The sequence below is a fragment of the Echeneis naucrates genome, chromosome 7 (assembly GCF_900963305.1).
Source record: "Echeneis naucrates chromosome 7, fEcheNa1.1, whole genome shotgun sequence".
NCBI lineage: Eukaryota > Metazoa > Chordata > Actinopteri > Carangiformes > Echeneidae > Echeneis > Echeneis naucrates.
Window position 1 is genome coordinate 10559262 of NC_042517.1, and position 26142 is coordinate 10585403.

The 26142-nt window shown below is 41.4% G+C and overlaps 1 protein-coding gene across 1 annotated transcript; it reads left to right on the top strand.

Annotated features, from left to right (window-relative positions):
- Positions 1-945: 945 nt before the first annotated feature.
- LOC115045641 (band 4.1-like protein 1) lies at positions 946-26018 on the top strand. Its single transcript, XM_029505415.1, has 23 exons — positions 946-975; positions 1300-1449; positions 8182-8286; positions 8997-9039; positions 9126-9201; positions 10244-10462; positions 10561-10648; positions 10768-10920; positions 12037-12134; positions 13117-13292; positions 15844-16079; positions 16570-16607; positions 17733-17772; positions 19494-19649; positions 19908-21029; positions 22170-22217; positions 22725-23126; positions 24289-24501; positions 24603-24683; positions 24852-24941; positions 25374-25454; positions 25786-25902; positions 26010-26018. The coding sequence occupies exons 1-23, from the start codon at positions 946-948 to the stop codon at positions 26016-26018; spliced, it is 3771 nt and encodes a 1256-aa protein (XP_029361275.1).
- Positions 26019-26142: the final 124 nt, after the last annotated feature.

Here is a 26142-nt window from a genome sequence, read left to right on the forward strand (position 1 = left end):
TCTATCTTCTTTTAATTTTAGCTGACATCAGGAGTGCTAAAACTGTGACCTCATGCTCCATTTTCAGAGTAAAGCTCCACATTGACTCAGGGCTTTATCTCGGGCAGTTCACTTCTCAACTAACCTCTCATATGAATATCAACTACTTCACTGTAGGTCACGATGCAAAGGTCTGGCTTGGTTAAGGAAATGGTCACCTTCAAATTATAAGCCTCATCTTTCTCCAGCTCACCTTAATGGTGTATTAAGAGAGCTGTGAATCTCACTCTCCACTCCATCCCTGTTTTCTCTCCCTGGTGTCTTTCTCCTCATAACCTCTGCTTTTTACTTTGTGCTACTTTTTCCATCCTCCTGTCTCATCCTGAGATGGTTGTCACGTTCCTGGTGCCCTCTCTCTCCTTGCCGCCTTTCTCCCTCCCTCTCTCATCTTCTATCTCGGTGTGTCTGCTGTCCTGTGCTATGCCGCAGGGCTCTCTGGCTGATGTAATTTATGCTATCTCCTTTGCTAGTGTGAGTTGCGAACGTCCTGAAGCCAACACTCTTCATGCAGAGTGCTCCTGTGGGAGGCTGCAAGCCAGCACCGCCTGAGCCACTCTCTTCCTCCTTTTCACCATCCGCCTATACACTGACCAGTCTGCATAGTGGTAGAGGATGATTAAACATACCATAGTTGCTATCAGCTGCAAAGGAAATTGGATGCAATGTCACCGTAGGTATCAGCGGTGCGGCAGGTCATTACAGCGCTGTGCCAGTTTAAGTGATGATGTGGTATGCTGAGTATAAATGGAGAGGCAGATTGGGCTCTTAGTCTCGTAAACACTTCACACTGGTTCTTGGAGCTAGAAAAGATTTGATGTTGACTAAATATGTTTATGTGCGGTTGCAGGACTGTGATCCATTTCTATGACAACAGAGAAGGCTTTGGCTGGGGAAATGAAGAGCGCAATGGAGGGTGACGCCAGGAGGACCAATCAGGTGGGAGCTCTGTGGAAGTCTCAGCAGCTGTAGATCATTTAACTTAGGCCTTTCAATCACTCTGATGCCTTCCAGTTTTCTGCTTGATATGCATGGCAAATAGCTGCCTCTGGCTCTGCCAGCAACTTAACGTCTTAGCGCGGCAGCTCGCACTACATCATGCATTTGATGATTGTTTTACGTGATCAAGGATTTTGGATTTAAATCACTTAGCAAGACAAGTGCATAAGGCCTCTTGTGACTAAGAATTCACTGTTTAAATGGAGGACAAAGCACAGTGATTTGATGCTCAGTCACTCACCAGAAGGATTTTCTCTTTCACAGGTCCCTGAGGACCACGGGGATATGGATGATAGCTCTGAGAAGACCCCCAGCAAAGCCTCCAAATCCCCCCAGAAAAGCTCCAAGCGGCCCAAGACTGTCCCTGTCAAAGTCACTCTGCTCGACGGCTCCGACTATGAGACTGCAGTTGAGGTAAACTGCTCACTGTTTGTTATGAAACGTACAAACAATACTAAATATTAACTGGCAAATCTTTTAGTAATCTCTGGGAGACTAACGAGAAACCCAACATAAATACTGCACATGGTCACATAGATTTAAAACAAAACAACAGTTTAGTCGAAGATTTTCATTGGCGAAGGTTTAAGGTAAATAATCTTTACCCCAACTGACCATCTCAGTTTCTCACCGTAGTTGCAGTTGGGCTCTTGTGGAAGTGACATGAAGATCAATAAAAAGCATACAAACCAATTTATTCCAGTCCCCAAAACAGAGAACAAAAAAGTGAACAAGAGTTAAATAAACATCACCTGTTAGTGTGCTTGGATACAGTGCAAACCAGAGAACATACATTGGCTGAACTGACTGTTTTCTCTCAGTTACCAAAACCTGTCGGGTGAATGCTTCTCACTCTGCCAGTCTGATGTGAAGATGACTGTGATCCCAGATATCAGCTGAGTGGTTACAAAGTTCTTACTGATAGGAATTATAGCCAGAAATGCAAAAGCCTGAGCTTCCAACTCCACAGCTAACACACACAGCACCCTAATCCCTGGGTAATTGTTTCACCATTTGTTTCTAAAATTTAGACATACATCATGGCTGTTTCTCCAATACAGCATTCCACCATGCTGAAAATGACAATTTCACTATACACGGGACAAAAAAATGCAGCATTTTGAGAATCTGGTGCATATTTCCCCAGTTTGAATTGAGCTCTTGACTCAGCACGGTCTACCTCAGTACACCTCAGTAGGATTTTGTCAACCTCAGTAATTCGTGAGTCAGGAGATGCAGCTGTGTTGCTGTTCTCATGGAGAGGGAGTTCGGGTGGAGACAAGCCCCGCATTGTGGGGGATGGAAGGCTCCCCATCTTTTTTGAGTCGTGATTGTACAATCTCCAGTTTTTTGTTTTTTTTTTTTAAACACACAGGTGTAGTTTGGTGAATTCCCCCTGCTCTTTATTTGAATATCTTAGTAGCCTAAATGTGCATGATGATTGAGTATGTCGACAAATTAATTTGCTCCTAGACATGAAACGACTTCTGAGAAAGAGTGAGGGGTATTGCTGTTGCTGTGTGTGTGGGGGAGGGGGGCGGGGGGCAGCAGCTCCATTGGGTGCTGGTGATGATGGAAAATGATCATAATGATCATGTTGGCTGCTCAACCACATTTCTGTCAGCACAAGTGTTTTATGACATACAGCCTCTTTCCACATGACTTCACATATCTCCCTGTGAAGAAGCAGCAGCAGGAATATGTCAGGGGTCACACATGCTCACCTTTAATACCATCCCCTGTCTTGGTCATGTGCATACCCACACGTGTGAACACATTTCTTCTTGTCACCTGGGTTATGACAGAAGAGATATTGGACTGTGACAGAAAATCCATACAACTGACAGCTGCTCTTATGTTTGACTGTGGAGAAAATAGAACGGGCGAAGGAAGGAGGAGGCAAGAAAGATTAAAAGAGCAGAGGAGGAGGTGAGGAGCTCTTGCATGCAGACCTGACTGCACACAAGGGTGTGCATATCACTGTGACTAAAAATGAGAAAAGCAAGTGGAGTCCAAAAGATGAATGCAGTGAAATTGTCTCTAATTACAGTCATGATGTCCACTGAACAAACAAGCTCTACTGATAAAAACACAGGGAGCTTAAGTGTCTTATTGATGTTTGGCTCAACGCATCATAGATATCGACTGAGCTCAGTGCATTTAAATTGCGTTGTTGCCACAATTGAGCAGTTAAACACTGGTATTGCTCTAAGGTTTTAAAGGGCATATGGCTAATATGCTTGCATGGGTTCTTCCTGTCATTATTTGTCCTATTGCATTCATGTCAATGTCCAGGTTAAAGATGCTGTTAAAAAGTCTGAAAGTTATTCGCTCCTCCATTGGAAACATTCATTTACCCCAAATGGATAAATTTGTTACACATCTGCTTTCAATATTAGCTGTTAATCAAGAGTTTTTCAGCATTTGGCTTTTCTTATTGGTAATTTGCATTTTGATGTCTGCCAATTTGCCGCTTGTTTTGCCCTTTATACAAAATATTTTTGTGTTTTTTTCTGCTATACGCCCCAAATAAACTTAGATACCACAGACAATCTTTTAGTTTTAAAAGTCTAGTCAGCACTAGGTGACTCAAACAGCAAAAGTACCTCTGACAATTTTTTTGCAACTTTTAGTTATTGTCACAATTACATCTGATGGTTGAGAGTCAGCTGGACAGCATCAGTCTCCTCTAAAAGCCCCACATTAAGCGCTGTAATTAAATGCTATCTTTTATCGGCTTGCCAGAGACACAGGCAGATAATCCAGCCTCCTCACAACTACCTGCAGAGAAGAGGTCTAATGACTCTGCCATGGGCATCAGATTTCATCACTGAGAAAGACCATCAGACCTATTTCATTCACCTATTTCACTAAGATCATCAGAATACATCAGCAGCAGTAGTATCTTATCTTATATTCTAGTTCTAGAGTCGTACTTCAACATTGCAGTCATTGCACTCTACAAGCCATACAACTGATTGGAGTTTTGACCACTTGCTAATATTTCTTCAAGCCTTCAAGCTGAGAGGGGAAAAAAATGGGGTTTTGAATGAAATATCAGGCTTTTTAAAGAGGTGAACATTGTAGCCATGTTGTAAACACCGCTAATGTTCACTTTCAGGGTTTTTCAGGGAGCACTGGAACCATGCATGTGATTATTTAACTATTATAAAAATGTTTACTGAAACTTCATTAAAAAAGGAGAAATACAAATTCATCAATACAATATCTTCACTGTATTATTAGCCCATTAGTGTTTCATCTAGAATGAGTAGTCAATGTAAAGTTGTCAGGTTGGTCAATGGACAAAAAGGCCATTGTCAGAGATTTCCCACCTATCCAGTTTCAGTGGTGAAGACTGTACAAGAAGCAGCATAAGCATGACTGGTGGAAGGAAAATAACATTTTTAGAAAATCCCTGCTACAATTCTGCATTGAGACATCAGGCGGTCTTACTTCATGTTGAAGCACAGACAGATTGAACAGCAAATGCAACTTCAAGTCCACCAAAAGGAAAATTGGGCCAAAGCATTCAAAGCCAGAGTGAAACTTAAACTGTTGTGACCCTGTGACCTCCTCGGGTTTAGGAACCAGGAGCTGAAGCAGGAGGTGTGGAGACAATTCATACATGCCACTGAGGATGGCAGCGATTCACTCCTGAGTTTTACAGTTAAATCTAATAAGGACAATCAATGAAAGAGGGACACCAGTCTGCTGTCATCAGCTTGGAAAAGGGACTCTGCTTCAATCTGAAGAAGACTTCAGAGACAGTTGTGATTCTTGATCCGAGCCTGAAAACTGAAAATAAAGGCAGAACAGAAGATTCGAAAAATAACTGAGTTGTCCTCTCATATGTCATATTTTAGGCCTAATTTAATAAGTCTGCAGCTGTGCCTGAAGGGGTCCCGTTTGTTTCCTTCCACAGGATTTAGTACAATAACTGGTCCACTGTGGCCCAGGACCTTATTCCGACCTTTCACCTGGTCTTACTTTCAGTGGAGAATAAAAACTCCTGGACAAAGTCCACAGTGCTCGACATTCTTCTATTCTAAGAGAAAACCTCCAGCATGTTAACACACTGTGACCAAGCCTTTTTTTTTTTTTTAAAAAAAAGCTTAAAGGATGATGAATTCAGCTTATCTTTATTCACTACTGTTCCCTCTCATCCTGAAAACACCAAACTGCATAGTCTGCTGCACAGTGTTCAAAATTTAGCTCTGAAGAACCTTAGATTACACATTTGCCAACAATAAACCAACCTATCTGATCCAAGGGCAGTTTTTTATAGTCTACACCGCTCAACATTTTCACATCCAGCTTCTCCACACTACCAGTGCATGTTTGTCCAGGGCATCTCCAAATGTCAAAAATGATTTTACCGGTACTAAATGTGTTGACAAAATGAAACAAATTGCAAATATATATTACAAAGCTGTGGTTCCGGAGGTAGAGCAGTTCATAAAGGGGCGAATCAGAGAGAAAATATGAACCGATTTGGATACAAACACCATATTTTGCGCAGCCATTTAGTATTCCCCCACCAAGTGTTCATGAATCAAGCCTGGCGAACTGAAGTTGTTACTAAAATGACTGAAACCAGAGGAGAGTGATGATTATCATATTTACATGTCTTCCCACCATATGGAGACCCTGAATACGATACTGCTTAATGCACCCAGTGTGAAATATAACACTCCATTTACATCAGCTGAACTGCGAGGAAAGAAAATGAGTCTTGATTGCTTCCTGATTCAAAGTATGAAGTCTTTTGTTGCTCTGAAAAGAACTCTTTGGTCACCCTAAAAAAATAAATGAATGAAAATAACATTGCTGATTTATCAATCATTTCAGTATGAAAGGCCACTTAGCGGTAGGCTGTCGACCAGAACCTAAACCAGATGCTGTTCTTTTTGGCCTTGAACCTAGCTAGCTATGAATTACTGGTGGAGGATGCAGACATCAAAATAAAACAGGAAATGGCAAGACAGCACAAAATCCTAATTAGATCTTGCCAACAGACATTAGTGACTGGTTCTGACACCTACTCTAAATTTTATGGAAATGCAATATTAAAAATTCCTTCAAATGCAAAAGATGTTCTGTGGTGGGATTGCTTGTAAAATTTTGTAAATAGACATAGTTCTGATATTAATTAGGTGTGGGTATCTGTTTTTGTCTTTCACACAAGAATGAAAAGGCCACTGAGCACAAATTCCCTCTTCATTCCCCCTGTGGCAATCCAAGCTTACTATTTTAGGGCACTATCTGGTGGAAACACCTGTAGCTTATACAGGATTTACTCTGACTTGCAAGCTGAAGGACAATATCAACACCTGTATATATATATTCTATCATACAGGATTTACACCACGTCACTGTAACAGTACTTTCCTGCACAGGCAGCAGCAATGTCAACACATTAAGCTACAGTGTAGATTCTTCCAACACACACACACACACACACACTGTATTCTCTCCTGACTGTCAGGCAGGTCACCATGTGTGGTGCAGTCAATCACATTAATGCATGACCTGCATTAATGTCTGTTTTCCTCTAAATGGGAACATGGCTTGGACAAAATTAAATTATTGAGCAGAAAAAAAAAAATAAATCAAGTCAGAAGTAAAACCGACTTCTGTAAAAATCAGATTTTTTTTTTTACAAGTGGAGTCGCCCCCTGATGGTCATTACCTTGAATGCAGGCTTCAGGATTTGCATCTATTTTTTTATGTACAGTGTACACACACACACACACAATTTTTAAATTGTATCACTGCAAACTCATGTCTGCACAGTGCAGCTGTTTCATTCCACAGTGCAATTTTTCCACATCAATTAGTTAAAGCAACTTAGTTCAGGAGATTCACTTCCCCCTCAGCCGGCCAGTAACCCGTTCACAAACACGCTGTCTCCCCCCACCTTGTTTGCTCGGGTGAGGCTATCAGCAGAATCCATTTCTCCGATTACACCAAATGGCTGCTGACACAATCAGACCACAGAACTAGTTATAGAAATGTGATTGGAGCCAGTTGGAGCGACAACAGCATCTCATCAGCAGCTCCTGAATTGGTTGCCATGCTTGGGGGACCACCTGTGATGTGTGTTGCAATTTCATTTTCTTGTAAAATTGAATAAATGTGCCGCTCCCTGAAAAATTTCAGCCTGGTTATTACTCAGCAATATTCTGTGACTCCTTTGCCCATAGCAGCCTCAGTGTACCAGGGTATAAATTTTTATTGATTGAGATGACTTTGTGATGGTTAATTCATCAGCCCATCCTTAATTTTTCAAAAGGTGTGCTGTCTTTACTGCCAGCTTTGCTTACGAGTGCTGAGCAAAGCCGTGCAATGGCCTTGTAGTAACCAGAGATAGAGAAGTGAGATGGGACATGCACGCACAGAAGGGACCTATTACTTCTGTTGCCATGGTAACTGTTGCTTGGTTGCTTTGTCGCTATAGGAGGAAGGTTTCCCTTGGAGATGGAGCTGGCATGTGTGTGCCTGAGCATGCGTGAGCATGCGTGTGTGTGTGTGTGTGTGTGTGTGTGTGTGTGTGTGTGTGTGTGCGCGCGTGGAAACAGGATTTTGCCAAGGCCGTCTGTGCAGCCCACAGAGACCCGTTTTCAGCCCCGAAGGGCAGGAGAGAAAATGGGTGTGGCCTGCTAAGCACCGCTGATGCGAAATGCAATTGATCCCCTTATATGGGCAAGCGGGGGGATGTTCCTCCTACTCACCAGGGGAGAGAACAGACATGAAGCATCTCTGCACTCACCCTTGGGTTGGATTTTTGTGTGTCACTGATATTTTTGTCTCCTTTGTCTTTTAGAAATACTAAGAAAAAAAGAAAAGATATTATTGTCCTATAAAACAATACTAAGCTGATTTTACTAGACAACCAATCAATCAATTAATTATACCATGGATGCAATATCTTTTCATTTTTACAAAATTAAGTTTTCTGGCTTTGCAGTCAAATGATTTGGCTCTTACCTATTAGGTCAGCATTTGCTGAACGCTATTGAACTTATCACTTTCGTTTGTCATTTACGGTACTTTTTACAACCTGATCCATCACTGTGTCACCTGCCCACTGGCTGTGTTCTTATGGTGCATATTTACATGTGCGGCTCTGTGTGTGTGCCACAGAAATTTGCCAAGGGCCAGACCCTGCTGGACATGGTGTGTGGCCATCTGAACCTGCTGGAGAGGGACTACTTTGGCCTGACTTTCCAGGACACGGACACCACCAAGGTCAGACACACAGAACATAAAACATTAAATTTACCTCAATAATTTCTTTGCCAAAATGCAGCTATAATTAAATGTAAGATAGGAAACCAATTAAAAACTGTCCAAGATGGTCATTCCTTTACATTTATATTTTTGATTAACAAGCTATTACCCAAAGAAAAGTATTCATGCCAAATAAATCTTGGCAATAAATTTATGCATGTATTTATTCATAACTGCTAATAAATAGATAATTTTGATTTCAGGTAGATCATATCAGTAATTTCAGAGCAAATGTCACGCCACAGTTTTTCTTGTTATAAAGCTGTGATTCCCTAGTCGCCCTTCAGACTGTCCTCCACCACTTACGGCTTGGGACTGGCATACATGGCCTTTACCCTTTTAAAATGTGATTAGACAGTTTGGCCTTTTAAAAATGGCGCACAGACTCCACGGTGCACCATGAAAGCTTTGGTGGCATTAGGCCGAGGGTGTTGGATCCATCTGGCATTTATAAGTTCAATGTTGATGGTTTCAGTATTTGTAAAAGCTTTCATGTTGTATGAATATATTTGGCTGTCCATTTGGGACTACTTTTATTTAAAAAAAAAAAAAGAAAAGGCAGGGGGCAGCCGGTGAGGTACAGCACTTAAAAAGAGGTTGTTGAAAAAATTGATGATTCGACTGAGTTTCAATTTCTCAAAAGGCTTGTCTCCTCCTTTCTTTATCAGAATTGGTTGGATCCCTCCAAAGAGATCAAGAAGCAAATTCGAGGTAAGTGCACACTTGCGTGCACACACATACACACAGTCTGCAATACTTTCCTTGACTAAACAACCTTGCTGGTGGTTTGTCCACAGTTGGCGCCTGGATTTTTGGATTCTCTGTCAAGTTTTACCCCCCAGACCCATCTGTGCTCATTGAGGACATCACAAGGTGAGTCCGATTGCAACAACCTGGTTAAAGAAGTCCAAATTATTTTAGTTGCTTGAAAACTAATATACAGAGTTCTTCATTTATAGTAATAAAGATTTATCATATAGATTTATACTAAGTATCTCGTGGTTTAGACCAGAACCAAGAAGAACACACTTGCAGTTGATTTTAGTAGGTTTTGGAGGCGACATTGCAACTCAGATCAGAACAGCAAAATAATAGTAGTAGTGTGTGATTACAGCCTCAAAGTGGTTAGTGCTCATTGAATCAAATGAAATGAAACTCTGAAACTGCAGAATGACATTAAAACATGTCCGTATTGCCATAAATTATGAAGTATCACTATGCCTGAATGCTAAGGTTACAAGATTTATGACATTAAAATCTGGGACATTTTCAGCATGATGCTCAAATATCAAATGTTATAATTATGAAATAAATAACAGTGAAAATTACATGATCATGTATTTTAACAATGCATATTAAAGCAAATGAGTAGCCAATAATAAGTTTGAAAACTGGTAGTCCCAGTTTAAATTACTTCCAACCTCTCACAATTAATTCTGTCTGGGGGGAAAAAAAAATCTACAACAGAGCAAAATAAAAAAATATGATTGTTATCTCCTGGTTAGCTAAATATCATCATCATTATCTTCACCGTCACCGACAACAGTGACCGTTTGGTGTTAGCATTGCGGCTTCAGCTCAGGTCTTCAATTCAGATAAACAGACGGACTGTGTTTGCAGTCACCTCTCTCACACACAAACAGCCAAGTCTGGGGCAAGCTGACAAACGAAAAAGGTTCATACACAACTCACCCTGAGGCGGTCCACATGGCGTCCGTGCCAGCAACTACGCTGCGCAATCTGTTTGCGGGTGAGCGCATGCGCTTTCTGAAAGTAACTGCGGCGCATTCGCTCAACAGTTACCGTAATAACTGAAGTTTGAGGTCTGCTCACTGTGCAGAACGCACTCTGGTGAAGCTGCTAGAATAGGTTCTGATCTGATGTGTTTTTTAGCAGCATTTCTGTTTGTCCTCAGGTATTACCTGTGCCTGCAGCTGAGGGACGACATCCTGTCCGGCCGCCTTCCCTGCTCCTTCGTCACACACGCCCTGTTGGGCTCCTACACCGTCCAGGCCGAGCTGGGGGACTATGAGCCGGAGGAACATGGCCCCGACTATGTTAGTGACTTCCGCTTTGCCCCCAATCAGACACGTGAGCTGGAGGAGAGAGTGATGGAGCTCCACAGGAACTACAGGTTGGAGGAAATGCAGCTCTGTTCATTTAAGTCAATTGTTTTATTTGTGGGATGAATATGAAAGAAGCGATGAATTATGTGTAACATTTGTGTCATAGGGGAATGAGTCCGGCGGAGGCCGAGGTGAACTTTCTAGAAAATGCAAAGAAGCTGTCAATGTATGGAGTGGACCTGCATCACGCTAAGGTACAGAGACAACAGAGCCGGACTTCATCTGTCCACACACTTTGGTATGAGGTTTGTTTTTTTTGTTTGTTTTGTTCATTTTTTGGTTTGTTTGATGCTCTTTGTTTTTCAATCACCAGGATTCAGAAGGAATTGACATAATGCTGGGAGTGAGTGCCAACGGTCTGCTCATCTACAGAGACCGACTCAGGATAAACCGGTTTGCCTGGCCAAAAATCCTCAAGATCTCATATAAAAGGAGCAACTTCTACATCAAGATCCGCCCAGGAGAGGTAAACAAAAGTTACACTGACCTTGTCTGTTGCATCTTGCTTGATTTAGCGGTGTTTCACTGCACACACACCCCCACTAAAACAACTCTTGGCTGTCATCTGCCTCAAAGCAGTGGAAACTGGAGTCATCATTTGGTAAAGCACCAACTGCACATTTCTATTTCATGGTTTCACACTTGTGAAAATTACATCATTGTCTCTCTTGACTTGTCCCAAGCAGCATAAATAGTAATTTCATGGGTTAATAAAAAAATGTATCTCCTGTGCCTCCATGTGACAACGTGATGGAGTATTTTTTTATTTATTTAGACATGAATTACATTCCCTAGGAGATACTGTTCATAAATATCATGCTGCTGATAGGTTATGTTTTTATTGTTCTCCTGCTTCTCTCAGCCTCTGTGGTGACTTTAAAGCCTGACTAGCCACTCTTGAGGATTTGTACTTTTCATCAGGAATTTTACATAAAGTGATTGGGTCACATTACCCTCAGTCTGGTTTTCATCCCCCCTAAAATTATTACATTTTGCTACCTTTTTCAGTCATTCTTTGGCCTTCAGGCTATGTGGAGATGGCTTTACTGCCACCGACATCTTAATTGCGAATGCCAAGGCCATGCAAACATTTGTTTCTGCCGCTCTATCCTCTTAAGTCAGCTGTCACTTCAAATTTGCCCTGAGCATCTTCACCGGTGTTAAAGCTGTTTTATTCTTAGCTAAATTTGAGCGGACCAAAAGTTGGCTCCTCCTTGTCATTGGACTCCCTCCACTCCCCTATTTTAAGACCTGTTATGTTGCTGATGAGCTATTGATCAGTATACTAATTCTTCTGTTCACACCACTGAACATCTGATGGGATGTGTGCAAGAACAGATAATTTGTAGGTTGGTTAGAGACAGAAAACGTGCCTGATATGGCAAATCCGGGGAATTTACTTCTAGTACAAGTAAACAGAAAAACAACATTGATTTTTTTCATTTCTGCCAAGTAAACACAATTCACACAGCCACCATCCCTCCGTCTTTCCCCACTGCTCACTCCCGACATCCTCCGCTTCTTCTCCACCTCCCTTCCCCCTACTGCTCCATCACTTCCACCTATTTCCCTCAACTCTCAGTATGAACAGTTTGAGAGCACCATAGGCTTCAAGCTGCCGAACCATCGGGCCTCAAAGCGATTGTGGAAGGTCTGCATTGAGCACCACACCTTCTTCAGGTAGGACTTTAACCTACAGGTGCAGAGAGACACACTTTTTTTGCACTATAGGTGTTAATAAACCCAGCATGAGTTGCAATGCTAGCCGTCATGAAAAACTCACTATACAGATGCGTTAATTACTTAACCCTGCCTCACCTTTCCTGTCACTTCTTTATTTTTACTAATCACGTCCGTCTTTGTTACTTCTTTGACAGAAACTGATATATAAATGCCAATTCATAGTGAGGTTGCTGAAGAGGACGAGGACATTTGCTTCTAATTATTTTAAAAATGGAGCAACTAATCAGACTAATTGATGTATTCCAATTAATTTCGGCTTGTGAAACTTGGCCAAGAGCAAACACACAATTAACTCCAAAAAATAAATATAAAAAAATATTTCTTTGGCTTTGAAGGACCTCTCAATTTTGTGATTCGAGTCAGTTTGCTAGAGCTTGGCCTTCACCATAGGTAACGAAATATGAATGTGCGTTCATATTTCATGAGTCGGTGTAAAAATCCAAGTGCACAAATGACATGGTTTTATGGACGGCCAGAGTATTTCTTGGCAAGGCACAGACACTTCCTGTTGTCTCTGCCAACTGCCTGGCACCGCCTCACAGTGACAAGACTTTAGGAGAAGATGGGGTTGTTAACATTGTACAGTCAGACAGGCTGTCTTTCCCTTCTTCCACTCCTTAGGGTGGACTGAAATATTGATAAAATCTTGTTCAAAAAAAAAAATCTGTTTTCTCTGGGAAAAAAAGAAATCTATGTTAGTTCATCTGGAAATCAACACCTGCTTAGAAGGTGAGGGGTGAAATATAGCATGTGCATTAGACTTTACTTTTTATTTTACCTGTAGTTGGGACCAAGAAATGCCACAAGGTTATTAGGAAACTAAACACTGGGAAAATTAGGCTTTTCTCTTCTCTACCAAAGCATAAACTGTGTAGTTCATATCAGATTCTGCGTACTCAACAAACAAATAAACCTGCAGGTTGGTTTCCCCTGAGCCTCCTCCCAAGGGCTTCCTGGTGATTGGCTCCAAGTTCCGATACAGTGGTCGAACCCAAGCCCAGACCAGACAGGCCAGCGCTCTGATTGACAGACCAGCCCCACAGTTCGATCGCTCTGTTAGCAAGAGATACATGCTGCCTCGAAGCATCGACGGAGGTGAGTAACCTCACTGTGTTTATTCTGAAGTTCATCCAGGTTTATAAAAAAGGTCGATGGACGGTGCGGATACAAATACAGTACAGAACATCATCTTCCACACTCAGATGGTGTAAATATTTCAGCAACAGGAGCTATTCATTTGTTGAACATGCACACTAAAAACTGTTGGGTTAAAAATAACCCAATTTGAGCTGTTTTATAACTCAACTGCTGGGCTATTGTAGCAGCAGCCCAGCAGTAGTTAATTTGATCCAGCAAGATGGGTTGGTCCATTTTAATCCAGCAGCTGAGTTAAATATACCCAAATGTTGGGTCAAATTAACCAATATACCAGATTATTTTTTATACATTACAGTACAATTTCTAAGAAAATAAATTGCAATAGATTACCCATATCTATAACACTGTTCAACTACAAATCTATAACAAAATACGTTACATTTAGTTATGCAAAGAATATATTATGCAATAAACACTTGAACAATACGGGAATCTTTGAAAAAAATGATTAATACAGCATATCCATAATATAAAATGTTCTATCCATCATGTAACGAACCAGAACAGTTCAAATCAGCGTAAGTAAAATTTTGTGCAAAACAACTGACAATATGGCCTTCATAGACTACGCTCTGTAGGAATTCCCACACATTTTCAGATTGCTTTGGGTATTTAAGACATGAAGCAGCGTGCAATGACAAAGGCCTGAGATGCATTCTGATGGTCATTTCCCAGTGTCAAGACATAGGGTATGGTCTCGATGCATTGGCCTGCTGGAGGTATTCCACCAGGCTTGTTCCAGGCTGAAAAACAAATAAGGAAAGAATGCAAGCGAGCAAGTGAGAAAGTATAAGTGAACAAGGACCAAATGTCTCCCAACTAGTATCATAGAATTAAAAAAAGTGGACAATGTGAGGACCATTTTCCTGTTCCTCACAAGAAAAATGTTTGTTTTAAAGGCTAGTTAGGTTTACAATTTGGAAAAGTTTAAGTGCATCTCTAATTCAAAAAGTTGAACTTAAATAGTCTTTCACTGCACCTAAAAAATTTTCCCAACCTTTTTTTGATAGTTACCTACCCTAACCCATATAAACTCAAATTACAGAAAACAATTTAAAAAATGATTCAGATCTGAACTGACCTAAGAAGCCACAAATCGATTGATGGTTTATCATCATTAGCATGCTCTGAAAATGTGTGGAGCCCACCGATCTGGCCGATAGGCAGCCAGGTTAGGTGGTCAGATAAGTGGGCCACACATGATTTGTAGATTTAGAAGATCTCTTTTGAGTCATCCTAATAGAGTCAAGTCAAAATGGGTTAACCCTAACCCTAACCCTAACCCCTAACCCCCCCCCCCCCAAAAAAAAAGTTTCAACCTTCATATAAATATGTCAATTTCTGCACTCAGTACTTTGTTGGGGCCCCTTTTAGAACAAAAGTGTGGTACGGAGGTGATCAACCTGTGGCACTGCTGAGGTGTTCTTTAAAAAAAAAAACAAAAAAAAAAAAACTTTGATGTATGTATATGTGTGTGTGTGTGTGTGTGTGTGTGTGCACATTAATGAGCCCAAGCATAACAGGTAACACAATGAATAAAGTTCCCCTTCAGATGTGCTGGACGACTTACAGACTTATGTTCATTTAAAGCCAAGATGCACTCTTCAATGGTGTGGCGAACCGTTTTGCACCGCGGCCGACTGTGTCAGCTGGCAGCTGCCTCAGGGCGAGGATGGCATTATCGGTATCAATACGATGTGGAGTGTCATAGATGTGATTTTCTCATTCAGTATCCAACTAAAATAAAACCCATGCTGTTGCATGCGGCTAATTCCCGCCCTGGCGGATTTCCTTGCTAAGTTAGCCAGTGAATTAGCCGGCTAACTAGCGAGCCAGCAGGAAATCTCAAAATAGTAAATATACAAAGTACATATAGTAAATATAATAGTAGTTTATTTACTACTAACGTTATTTTCACCAATTTATTCAGTAACGTTAAATGGCCGAGACCAAACAGAAAAGCTGTATCCGTGTGTGCTTCCATGATAACGGCTAAATGGCTAGCTACGTAGAGTAATGCTATCTTTGCTGTGTAAAGATACTACTTTAATAGGTAACGCAACACAGACAATGTGGATTAGATGCTAATATGCGTGAAAGAGTTCTTCTTCTTCTTCTTCGGCAGACTAGACGCATCAACGGCGGATTGCTGCTCTTTACTGTTCAGGCACAAACAACCAGCTGTCGACTCAGTACCTGGTTGATGTATTTTGACCCAGCGCATGACTTGCACAAGAGTAACCTAACATAACCCAAATCCCATATAAATAAACCATAATGGGTAAAACATTTCATCACCCCACGGTTGGGTAGATTAAATGACCCAGCAGTTTTTATTGTGTGTGTGTGTTATGTCTTTGAGGCAAAGCGTAAAGGCAGTTTTTAAGTTGACTCATAATATAACCTGAACTTACTGAGATACTGTCTAATGTTTTACAGCAAATCCTGTCATGGTTGATTTTTATCTTCCTCGATATCACTTTGCCAGCCTCCGCTCTCGGTGACAGCATGGACCAGCTCTCTCAGCGAAGCTCCAGTGAACGCACTCAGTTCATATCTAGGGAAGACCTGGACCAAGAGGGTAGTCTGGATCTGGATCATGATAATTACTATCAGGACCAAGACCAGGACCAGTACACAGATCAAGAGCTGGAGCAATATGAAGATCGGAAGCAGACACGGGGTGACCACTTCTTCACACCCACCAAGACTTTAGAGCTCAAGGTACAAGATAAGAGGACACAGTATAATAGCAGAACAATGCAAATGAAATCAACAAATAAAATGTGTGTGTGTGGGGGTGGAGCTGTGGCTGTGCACGTGTGTGTGTTAATATTGACAACAGTACAGAGGAACAAGCAAAATAAGTTTTCTTTCACTCGGCTGAATAAATCCACAGCACTTGCTGCACTCGAGACAGAAAAATCCCTCCTGAACTAACATTACTCATCATTCTCCCCCACTTTCCTTTTCATTTAAAACTGTGATCAGCATTCACACTCTTATCTACTTGGCTTAATTTCCCCTGTTATCTGCCCCTCTTCAGGCTTAAAAAAGTGTGTTAAAATCCATTTTGACCTCTGCTGCAGTTCTGTTTTGTTAACCCAGCATCCTGCCTCTAACGGCTCTTTTCTTCTTGCTGCTCTAGTGTTAACTCTCCTTGCTAATCTCTTTCATCTGGTCTCTCTGTCCTTCACTTCATCCTCTCCTACAGAGCGAAGAGGCAGGCTCGCCTGTAGACTCAAAGCCAGAGGTATTTTGGCCGTTGTCCTCAGATTTTGTCTGTGTGGTTTTGGTTGTGACAGGTCATGCACCCGTACTCTGTGTTTGTTAAGCACGGCATGTCCATCTTTTTGATTGGTTGTCTCCTGAGGGAATGTTACTTGGCTTTGTCTGATTTCCAGGATTCTGCTGAGTATAATCCATGGAAAGTGCATGCACTTATATTCAGATGAATGGAAACAAATGTTTAAATATACATTTATTAAGGTGCATCTTTTTTATTTATTGGTTTTTTTTCACATCTGTCCACTGGGAAATTATACTAGATCTTCATCGTAGGCTTTTGGCTATTATTTAGAGTGACTTAAACAGTTTAACTCTACTCTCTCAATGCTCGTTTTTTTAGCCTCCAACACATGTTCAAGAGTGTTCATCTTAATGGGTGTCCCTGTGTGAAATTAAAGGCTTGATTGCTATTAGCAGAATGAGCAGATGGCCTTTAAGCATTGGGATTGATTCAGTGATGTTAAAAATCTGTTTGTATTCCTGGCAATTATTCCATAATTGTTTGATTTAATTTGAAATATTTTTATTATTTGTTGGTTGCTATAAAGATGCACATATTGGTGTTGTTTTTTATTCATATGTTAAATATAATTCCAGCATACATTGTTGTGGAAATGCATGTATTATTAAATACTGTAGGAAATATTGCAGTTGCATTAGCCATGAAGGGATCTGTTCATTTGTGGTTTCATAATGTCCTCTCACCAAATCTCTGGATGAAGTAGTATTGGAATAATCTCCCTGCCCAAGCACTTAAGTTCAATCAATACATGACTGCATTAATTATGGCCGGCACTAAGATGGATCATCTCTGTGTGTGTTTGTGGCAGAGCATTAAATGGCTTATCAGTCTTAGTCCAAAGCTCCGATGGTGTCTACTGTTTCTATTTGTCTGTCTGTCCGTCCGTCTGGGGCCGCCTGCCTTTTTGACTCACCTGCAGCACTTTGCCTCTTTGTCTCTGCACGCATCTGTTCTCCAACCGCCCTTCCTCCTCTTGACCTCCCCCCCGTCCCCAATCCTTCAAACTTCTGCTTTGCTCAAAAACCCTGCACTTCATCTCACTTACCCCACCTTGGTCTTCTTCATCTGTTGGACAAGGATGTGGCCACCCCTCGGCCCAAACAGGAGGTACTGCTAGTCCTCTCTTTTTGCAACATGCTGTGTTTGACCTCCACCAGGCGTGCTGTGTTTTCTTATTCATACCTGTGCTCATGGAATAACTTCTAGAGCACAGTGACAGGGTTTGTGTTTAAACCTTCAGGTTATGATTTCTGCAGCACAAATAAGAGTTGGTGCATTGCTGTATTTGAATTTCTGTAGTTCCATATCTGTGCATGTGACTATTTTACTATTTGAGCATCATCGTCAGTTAAAAACACTTATGTGCAGTATTTCCATAAAAAAATATGGTTAGGGGTTAGTAAATGAGTAACAGGATTATAAAAGTAACTAGTTGACAGTTGGTAGTGATTGCATTACCTTTTTTATGTATAAATATAGAAATCAGATTTTTTTCCCCTCTTTTATGGAACTTTAAATGCAACAGTTTATTTATAGCATTAAATATTATATATTTTTAGATGAATGAAATGGACACCTAATACAATAAATTATTAACTGAAAACATTGTACTGTAATTGACGCATTCTGGGAGAATGTGAGGCATAACAATGTTCAAATGTCATGTCGTAGTTAGTATTACTATGTTGATACAGTAAGTAGTGGAACAATAAAACATAATACATGTTTTAGAGCTGTTGATAGTTATTTTAGCCTCAACAGGCCCCCATTGGCCATCAAATAACAAGGGTAAGATTCAATAATTACAGTAAGCTCCTTAAACAATGTACCATAAATAAAATACAAAACATACATTCTTTGTAGTGCAAATTAAATCAACTGTAGTACAATTTCACACAACTGTTGGACATCAAGTATTTTCTTACTTACAAAAGTAAATAGTTCAACAATTATTTGTCATATCAACCTTTGAATTGTCTTGACTTGCCATTATTGCATGTGCCCTGGTTATTTCTGTGTGTGTGTGTGTGCACGTGTACATCGGTTTGTGGTTTGTGTGTTCACTCACTTCCAGTTCTGGTTAGCTTACCATGAAATTTAACTTCACCTTAGCCAATGACCATCACCCATCGTGCAACATGAGGTTGTCCCCCCTTCAAAAAAACAAACAAACAAACAAACGAACAATAAAAAAAAAAACCAAGAAAAAAAAACCAAAAAACTTTTTATTTTCCCTCAGGCTGCGGGAGCCGATGGTGACACTCAACACACCCCATGCAATTGTCCGTAATGATAATGTCATTAGCGTTGTAATGATGGAAGCAGTAATTAGTTAGATTACCCATTACTGAAAATAGTAACACTGTCAATAACAGCATTTATTTTAACGTTGTTGTTCCACCTACTGGTTGTCTGTCTATTACTTCATTAGTGAACAAATACAAACCTAAATCAGTCTGCTTAATTGGCTATTTATAATAATGTTAAAGAGGATTTTAGGCGCAGCAACACTGAAGTGGAATAATTTCCTCCTGTCATTTTCAAACTTCATTTTAACCAGATCTCTTCTGGATTAAAATGCAAATCAAAAGAAAGTGTTGATCGCTGCAACCCCTACAGAAATGTGTCATCATGAACATCTCTAAAGTGCAACCATTTATAGCAGACAACAACGGATCATTCGCGAAACCCTAAACCTAGAACATCTGTGATGAAAATCTGAAAACTCTGTATTCATTATTTTCAGTTGTAGAATTAGAAATAGACTTAGAGATGGGCCTTTAATGTGTTAACATGTGTCTTTGGTCTGCCCTTCACTTTGTGAGCAGCAGTTCTTGGACAAACCAGAAGATGTTCTCCAAAAGCACCAGGCCAGCATCAATGAGCTGAAGAGGGCCCTGAGGCAGCCTAACAGCAAGATGGCCCAGAGGGAGAAACGCCTCTCCTCAGCGACTCCCCCTGGAGGAACCCCTGAACGCAAATCAGTAAGAACAACTTCTGTTCCCAAGTCATTGCACTTAATGACCTGTCATTAGTCAGCTGGGTTTTTTTTTTTTTTTTTATAATGTTGGATTGATCAACCCACTCCCATCCTGTCTTCTTTTAACTTTTCTCTAATCCCACTGAGCCAAAATACAGAAAAGTACCATTTTAGTTTTTATGTGGAGTCACTTTGATTCCACAAATGGTAGAGCAGTGTATCCGGCTAGGCTAATGCAACTGTCTACTCTATGTCAACTCAGGCGACCGGTGATGGCAAAATGATTGACAAGCAGGATGCTCTTGAAGGAGCACTGGATGCTTCCTCTAAAATGGAAAAGAGCAAGACCTCTTCTATGGGTACAAATGCATTTGCGATGACATCTTGGACTGAAGCTAATATGAAAAATTGTCAAACACCCTGGGAGTCTTTGAGAACTAGACCTGGAACACCTCCGAAAGAGGAGACAGATTTTACAGCAACAGCACCAACAGATGGGAACCTCAAGGATAATGCAGCAGCTAACAGGCATCATGATTCTCTATTAGCGAGGACTGCCATTCAAGAAAATGGATATGAATCTCCAGTGGACAAACAGAGCAATACAACGGACAACAGAGATGTGAGGCGTGGTCAGTATGAGCGCAGCAGCATTTATCGAGAGCGACCAAAAAACTTTGAAACTTCGGTGGCTGTGGATTTTCTCCTCAAGACCAACGGGGCTACAGCTGAAAATGACACAAGACATGGTGAGAGCCGGAAGATAAAAGACCCCAGTCCCATGGGAGAGAAAGTCTGCAACAAAACTAGGAGCTCAGAAGTCACTAAAATAGTTCCTCTCAAGCCACAGCGATCAAAGAAGTCTTTGAATAAAGAGAACAAAGGTGACGTAAACCCTCAAACTCAAAGCCAGTCTGAGCGGGGCGTCTTTGCCGCATATGAGGACGTACATACGACTAAATCCAAAGATGGATCCTGTGATGCAGCATATACTAACATACTAAATGACGTGCTTCAATCTGCCGCAGATGTTGTGAAGGAAAGCACAATAGCCACCAAATATCACAGTGAAAGTACATTTTCATATCAGCAGCAAGCTCAGCCACATCAACATATGTTGTCTGGACAGCAGGAGCTCAGGGACTGCAGACATGTGACAGGGCAAGGTCGGTGGACGAGAGGAGGGGGGCCGCTACACGAAGATCACTCACAGAACAGCTCAGAGTTTAAAGAGAATCTCTTTCCCAACGGCAAGTTTCAAACAGCTCCTCCTCGGACTCTACCTCTGAAAACGCAGTGGTCCCGAGAAAGGCCAGGCAACGCGGACAACAGCGGCATCCACTCCAGGACGCCGAGCCAAGAAGCAGCCAAGTGGAAGCAAGCGGTAAACTGTCTGACCCCTAACCTGTTTGTCAAACATCGGAAAGTAAAACATTGCATGAGCTTCAGGCGATGATGCTGCGCAAATCTTGTTTTTTACCCATCAACAGAGAAACAAACAAAAACAAAAATCATACACATACTTAAGACCTCATGTGGCTGTGTATGAGACAGCAAACGTCCACGTTCCTCCACATCGCATCATTGACCGACTCAGTTCACGTCCATGGCCCAGGGAGCTTGCTTTCCTTCGTTCCTCCCCACCGCAAAGCTTGACATCTGCTTGGCCATTTCAGAACCCTGTGGGCCTATAAGCAAAATTGCCATTGCTTAAGCTTCAGATGTCCTTTTTATCCCACCTCAACTTGTCACGTTAACACCTGGTCTCTCCTTCCAACATCCTCACAGAATAAAGGTGGCCGCTGTTGCAAGGAGTGCAAGACCTTTTCACCATTTTTCTCTTTTTTTTTTTTTTTCTTTTAAATCCTTTTCTATAAATGGCTGAGAAGGGCATTTGAGCCAAATGTTCTGCCCTGGCAACTCTGTAGCTCTCAGAAAAAGGAAAAAAAAAAAAAAAAAGGTGATTAGATGTAATCACAGGCTGCAGAGCTGCCAAACCTCTTCAGGGCTAAGGCATTCATATGCCACATTCCAAATATGAATACCTCTTCCCTGAAAGGCATTTTGAAGAAGCTAACCTTTCAGTGCATGGCATCACCATTGCACTTGCAGCCATTTTTAATGATACCAGCCTGTGAAGTATACCCTATGTGCATGGTTCTGACAGTTTCCCTAAGCCTTAGAGTTTCTGGGAATTCTCTGGTGTTTATTTCACAAGTTTAACGTAACCCCCAAAGCTGAGAGGTGAATGAAGTGTGAACATTTTAGAAATAACGATGCAGCGAAGGCTATTAGCTCCAAAACTGAGAGGGGTGCATGGGAAATGTGTTTTCTTTAAATATAACAATGCTTTGATAAAGAATAAAGAACGTCTCTGCTTGAGTATTCTGCTCCTTTTCTGAAGCAGTTACACGCCTTAGTCTTTGTACAAATAGGTGTTGCAATTTGTGGCTGTCATTTCTAGTAAATGATACTTGCTTGATTAGATTAGTGTATGAACCTTTTGTTTTTTTTCTTTCTATAGGAGACACCTCCCACACCTGCTATTCATGAAGAGCCTCTCAGTGAAGCTGTGAGTCATCATTCAGCTCCACCAACCTCTTGTTTGTTATTTTCTTTTTTTTTTTCTTTTTTTTTTTAGATGCTAGTTTGGAAGCCGGTGAAAAATACAATGTGCTCTGCTATGCAAAGTTGTTCAACACATTCTTCATCAAGTTTTTTTCTTTTGCGTGCTTTCTACTAAATCCTGAATATGTGAATGAGCTGTTTTCTTAAATGTGTATTTTGTAAATTCAGCACCAAACCCAAACTCCAAATGGAAGGTTTGAAACAGCTGACATAAGATGATGGCCAAATCAGATTTATAATCAGATTATGTCTAATGATTGGAAAACAGAGCTACAGTTTTAATTCAGGTCAGCAGAGAGACACAAAAATGCATTTTTTTTTTTTTTTTTAGTGGCTTCTGTCCCATGATCGTTATTATTATTATTGTGATGGCAGTAAATCTCCCTGATGTATTGACTCCTGAAAGGATATTGATGTTTTTACAATAATGCATTATTTTCCTTTTCTGCAGAGAGAACCATGGGAGAGACGTCTGGGCTCTGTGTCAGAGGATGACCAGGACCATGAGATCCTGTACCTGAAGGAGACCCACCTGGGTATTGAGCGCAAATGCTCCAGTATCACGGTCAGCTCCACATCCAGCCTGGAGGCTGAAGTAGACTTCACCGTCCTCACAGATCTGCAGACGGGCATGGAGGAGTTCTCCAGAGGCATGTCAGAGCTGGGGGAACGGGATCTGTCCCCTGATGGGGGCCTGTGTCTTGGTATTGACTTACTTCAGCAGCAGGGCCCTTCTGAACCGTCTCCTCCATTAGTACCTGTTCCTTTGCCCAGAGGAGCCAGCAGCAGCCCACCGACCAGACACACCCCGGCTGACGACGTCCGGCCAGAGGTCAAACGGCCCGACGTTCAGGTACCCAGAGTTAATAACAAGCTGCTTCTCTTCGATTTTTTCAGACAGTTAGAAAAACATCAACATTTTTAGGCACACGAGAAAGGCAGCTCCAAGTACGACTGTACCACACACTTTTGTTTCATACCCACCTCTCTGCATTTCTTGAAACAGAAGAGAAATAACACAAGAAAAAAAAAAAAAGAATAGTGCAGATAAGTGTTTAACAAAAACAAAACAAAGTGGAATTGGATTTCCATCTTCCTCAGACGTCCCTCTGTGACACCATCATATCACCCTTTTAGTGCTTACAGAGCTTCACGCAGTGTGATGACAGGCCACGGGAGCGAGATGATGATTTGAAGTTATATTTACAAGGCGAAGTTCGCCTGTGTTGCTTTTGGTAAAATTCAATGAAAACTGCAAAAATGGAGCAATGCCACCGTGACTGATGGGAAAAAAACAACCAAAAAAGAAAGAAACAAAAAACCAATCAACTTGTAATCTCACCTGAGGTGTTTGTTGTAGATTTCACAGAAAATGCAATTTTGTCTGTCTGTCTCAGCTTATGATTTGAATTGCCAAAAAGCTGCACAATGCAAAGGTTCAGAGCTAAAGAAATAAATGCAGAAACACAGAATATGATGTTTCTTGATGAACTGATTAAAAGACAGGACTGATGACAGAGTCACTGGCTCTAATGAAGCAAATTGACAGGCAGCATGTTTGAAGTTTAATAATCTTGATAAAGCAGCACTAAAGTGTAATGAACAAAGAGCCCTCAATCTTTTCTTTCCCTTTCATTTCCTCAGTCGACGCTCTCACTTGTGAAAAACTAAACTGACGTGCACCAAAGATTGTGGAGGGCCATGGAAAAACACTGCATTTAGGGCAGATGTGGATGATTTCCCGTGAATTTTTTCTTGTGTGTCTCGTCTGAGTAGTTTGACACTGGCCTTAGTAAAAGCACTGAAAGAATGCCCTTCAGCTTTATTCTTTTCTATACTGCTATGATAAAACAATTATGTTTCTCTGGTGCTTTGTTGTTTATTCTTATTCATCATTTACTTCACTGAACATTCTGCTTTTTACCAGCCTTTTCAAAGCCTTGCTTGATAGTAAATAACAGATGTGGCTTTTTTTTTTTTCTTCTTCTTCTTCTTCTTTTTTGCCTTCTCTTTAGCCTATCGTTCCCAAAAAACCAAAAAGGTCAGTTCCAGTGTCATCGTCAGTGGACAGAGAGCCTTCACACAGAGACATGTGTCGCCCTACACCTTTGAGCCGGGAAGCCAGTGATGTCACGCCCACGCCGGCAGTTAGGAAAACAGATGTCAGAACTGAGACTCAGCCCAATGGGTCGGAGGTCACCACAACCATCGTGGAGTTCGCAGATCAGGTTAATGACATAATTAGCACAAAGAAATGTCATCTTGCTGAGAAACTTCATGTGAGTTGCTCCGAATAAAAGAGATGACATCATGAATTTGTCTGTTTCAGGATCACGGCATCACCGGCCTCAGTGAGGTTTCTTACTCTACGAGACAGAGTGTCTCCCCTGTGAGTGCAAACAGAAGGACCGCTCTAATTTTATCTTGACCTGCAGCCCGCTCAGTCCTGCTCTCCAGGGTTTAAACCTAATTACAGGCCAAAGACATGCATTCATTAACACTTGTATAACAGAATGCTCTAAAATATAAAAGTATCGACAGCGTTTGTACTTATTGCTGCTTGTTGTTGCTTTCTCAGGTGCACATGGGCAGCCTTGGAAGAGAGACATCAGGGTCACCCATCCTGGTCACTGAAAATGTTACCTCAGCAACCACTCATGTCACCAAGGTAGAGCAGCACCTTGTATGGGTGGATACAGGCACATGGTGGCCTTCTGAAATAAGCTACGTGTGGGACTGTATTGTCTTGAGGTCTGAACTGGACTCACACAATGATGGTTTGATGGTCAGAGTGCTGCCACAGCTGCTGACACAGAATTGGTTCAGATATGTTGGGAGGGCTGTACAGGGTTTTCAGTACAAATGCTACCAGTTCAAGCCTCGTGGTCCAATAGAACTGGCTCTGCACCCTCAGCAGCTTTATAGCTTTTTGGCTCTACAATTTCAAATGCTGCTGTTCAAATGACAACAGGGTTGTGACGGTAATGAAAAGGACTGAAGAACAGTAGCCTGTTTATTTTGAGTTTAAAATATTAATTTGATGCGCAAAAACTGGGATGTCTTGTACCTGGTTAAAAGAGAAGCCACTTGTGTGTTGCAGACGGTGAAGGGAGGATATTCAGAGACCAGGATCGAGAAAAGGATCATAATCACTGGAGATGATGATGTAGACCAAGAACAGGTGCGCTAAAGTGGACAAATAAAATGTAGCTCAAGTAATGTGTAATTAGCAACTGTTGGATTTGTTGTTTTTTTTCCTGTAAATTTTTCTAATGAATTCTTAGAATATGAAATAACCAAAGTGACACTGAAATGTCCCATTTATTTGACCAACAGTGCAAAGCCCAAAGATATTAAGTTATCCTTGCAATTGCCTATATATATATATATATATAAAAAGCTCTCTAATTTTAACTGAAGTCTGGAGCTAGAAAACACAGAAATCAGGAGAATTTCTGAGAAAAGCTGTGTGAAGTACTCGAGGTTAAGCACAGGTGGCTCTTTCCTTACAGGCTCTGGCTATTGCAATACAAGAGGCCAAGCAGCAGCATCCAGACATGCAGGTGACCAAGGCAGTTGTTGTCAGGGAAACAGAATCGTCCACTGAGGACCGGCACGGCGTATCAGAGGTACGTGTGCCACTTTGACTCCACAGCATAATGTCTACCGAGGATTTAACGTCTTAACCTCCTTTGAAGTCCAGGGATTTAAGCTTGACTGTCCCTTTCCTTATCAGCAGTCCTGATTCACTGAGATGAGAGTGCCCCCCTTTGGACCACAAGTGTCAATGCCCACCCATCATCAGACTACTGCCAGCGGTGCTCAAATGGAGGCTCTTGTACATGTTCACACAGTCTCTCTCACACTCA

What these genes read in the sequence shown, in the direction of transcription:
- LOC115045641 (XM_029505415.1), top strand. Translation starts at nt 946, where the DNA reads ATGGAGGGTGACGCCAGGAGGACCAATCAG. An exon ending in AAGAGCCTCTCAGTGAAGCT is followed by an intron (nt 22,218 to 22,724) that starts GTGAGTCATCAT and finishes CCTTTTCTGCAG; the next exon opens with AGAGAACCATGGGAGAGACG. An exon ending in CAACCACTCATGTCACCAAG is followed by an intron (nt 24,942 to 25,373) that starts GTAGAGCAGCAC and finishes TGTGTGTTGCAG; the next exon opens with ACGGTGAAGGGAGGATATTC.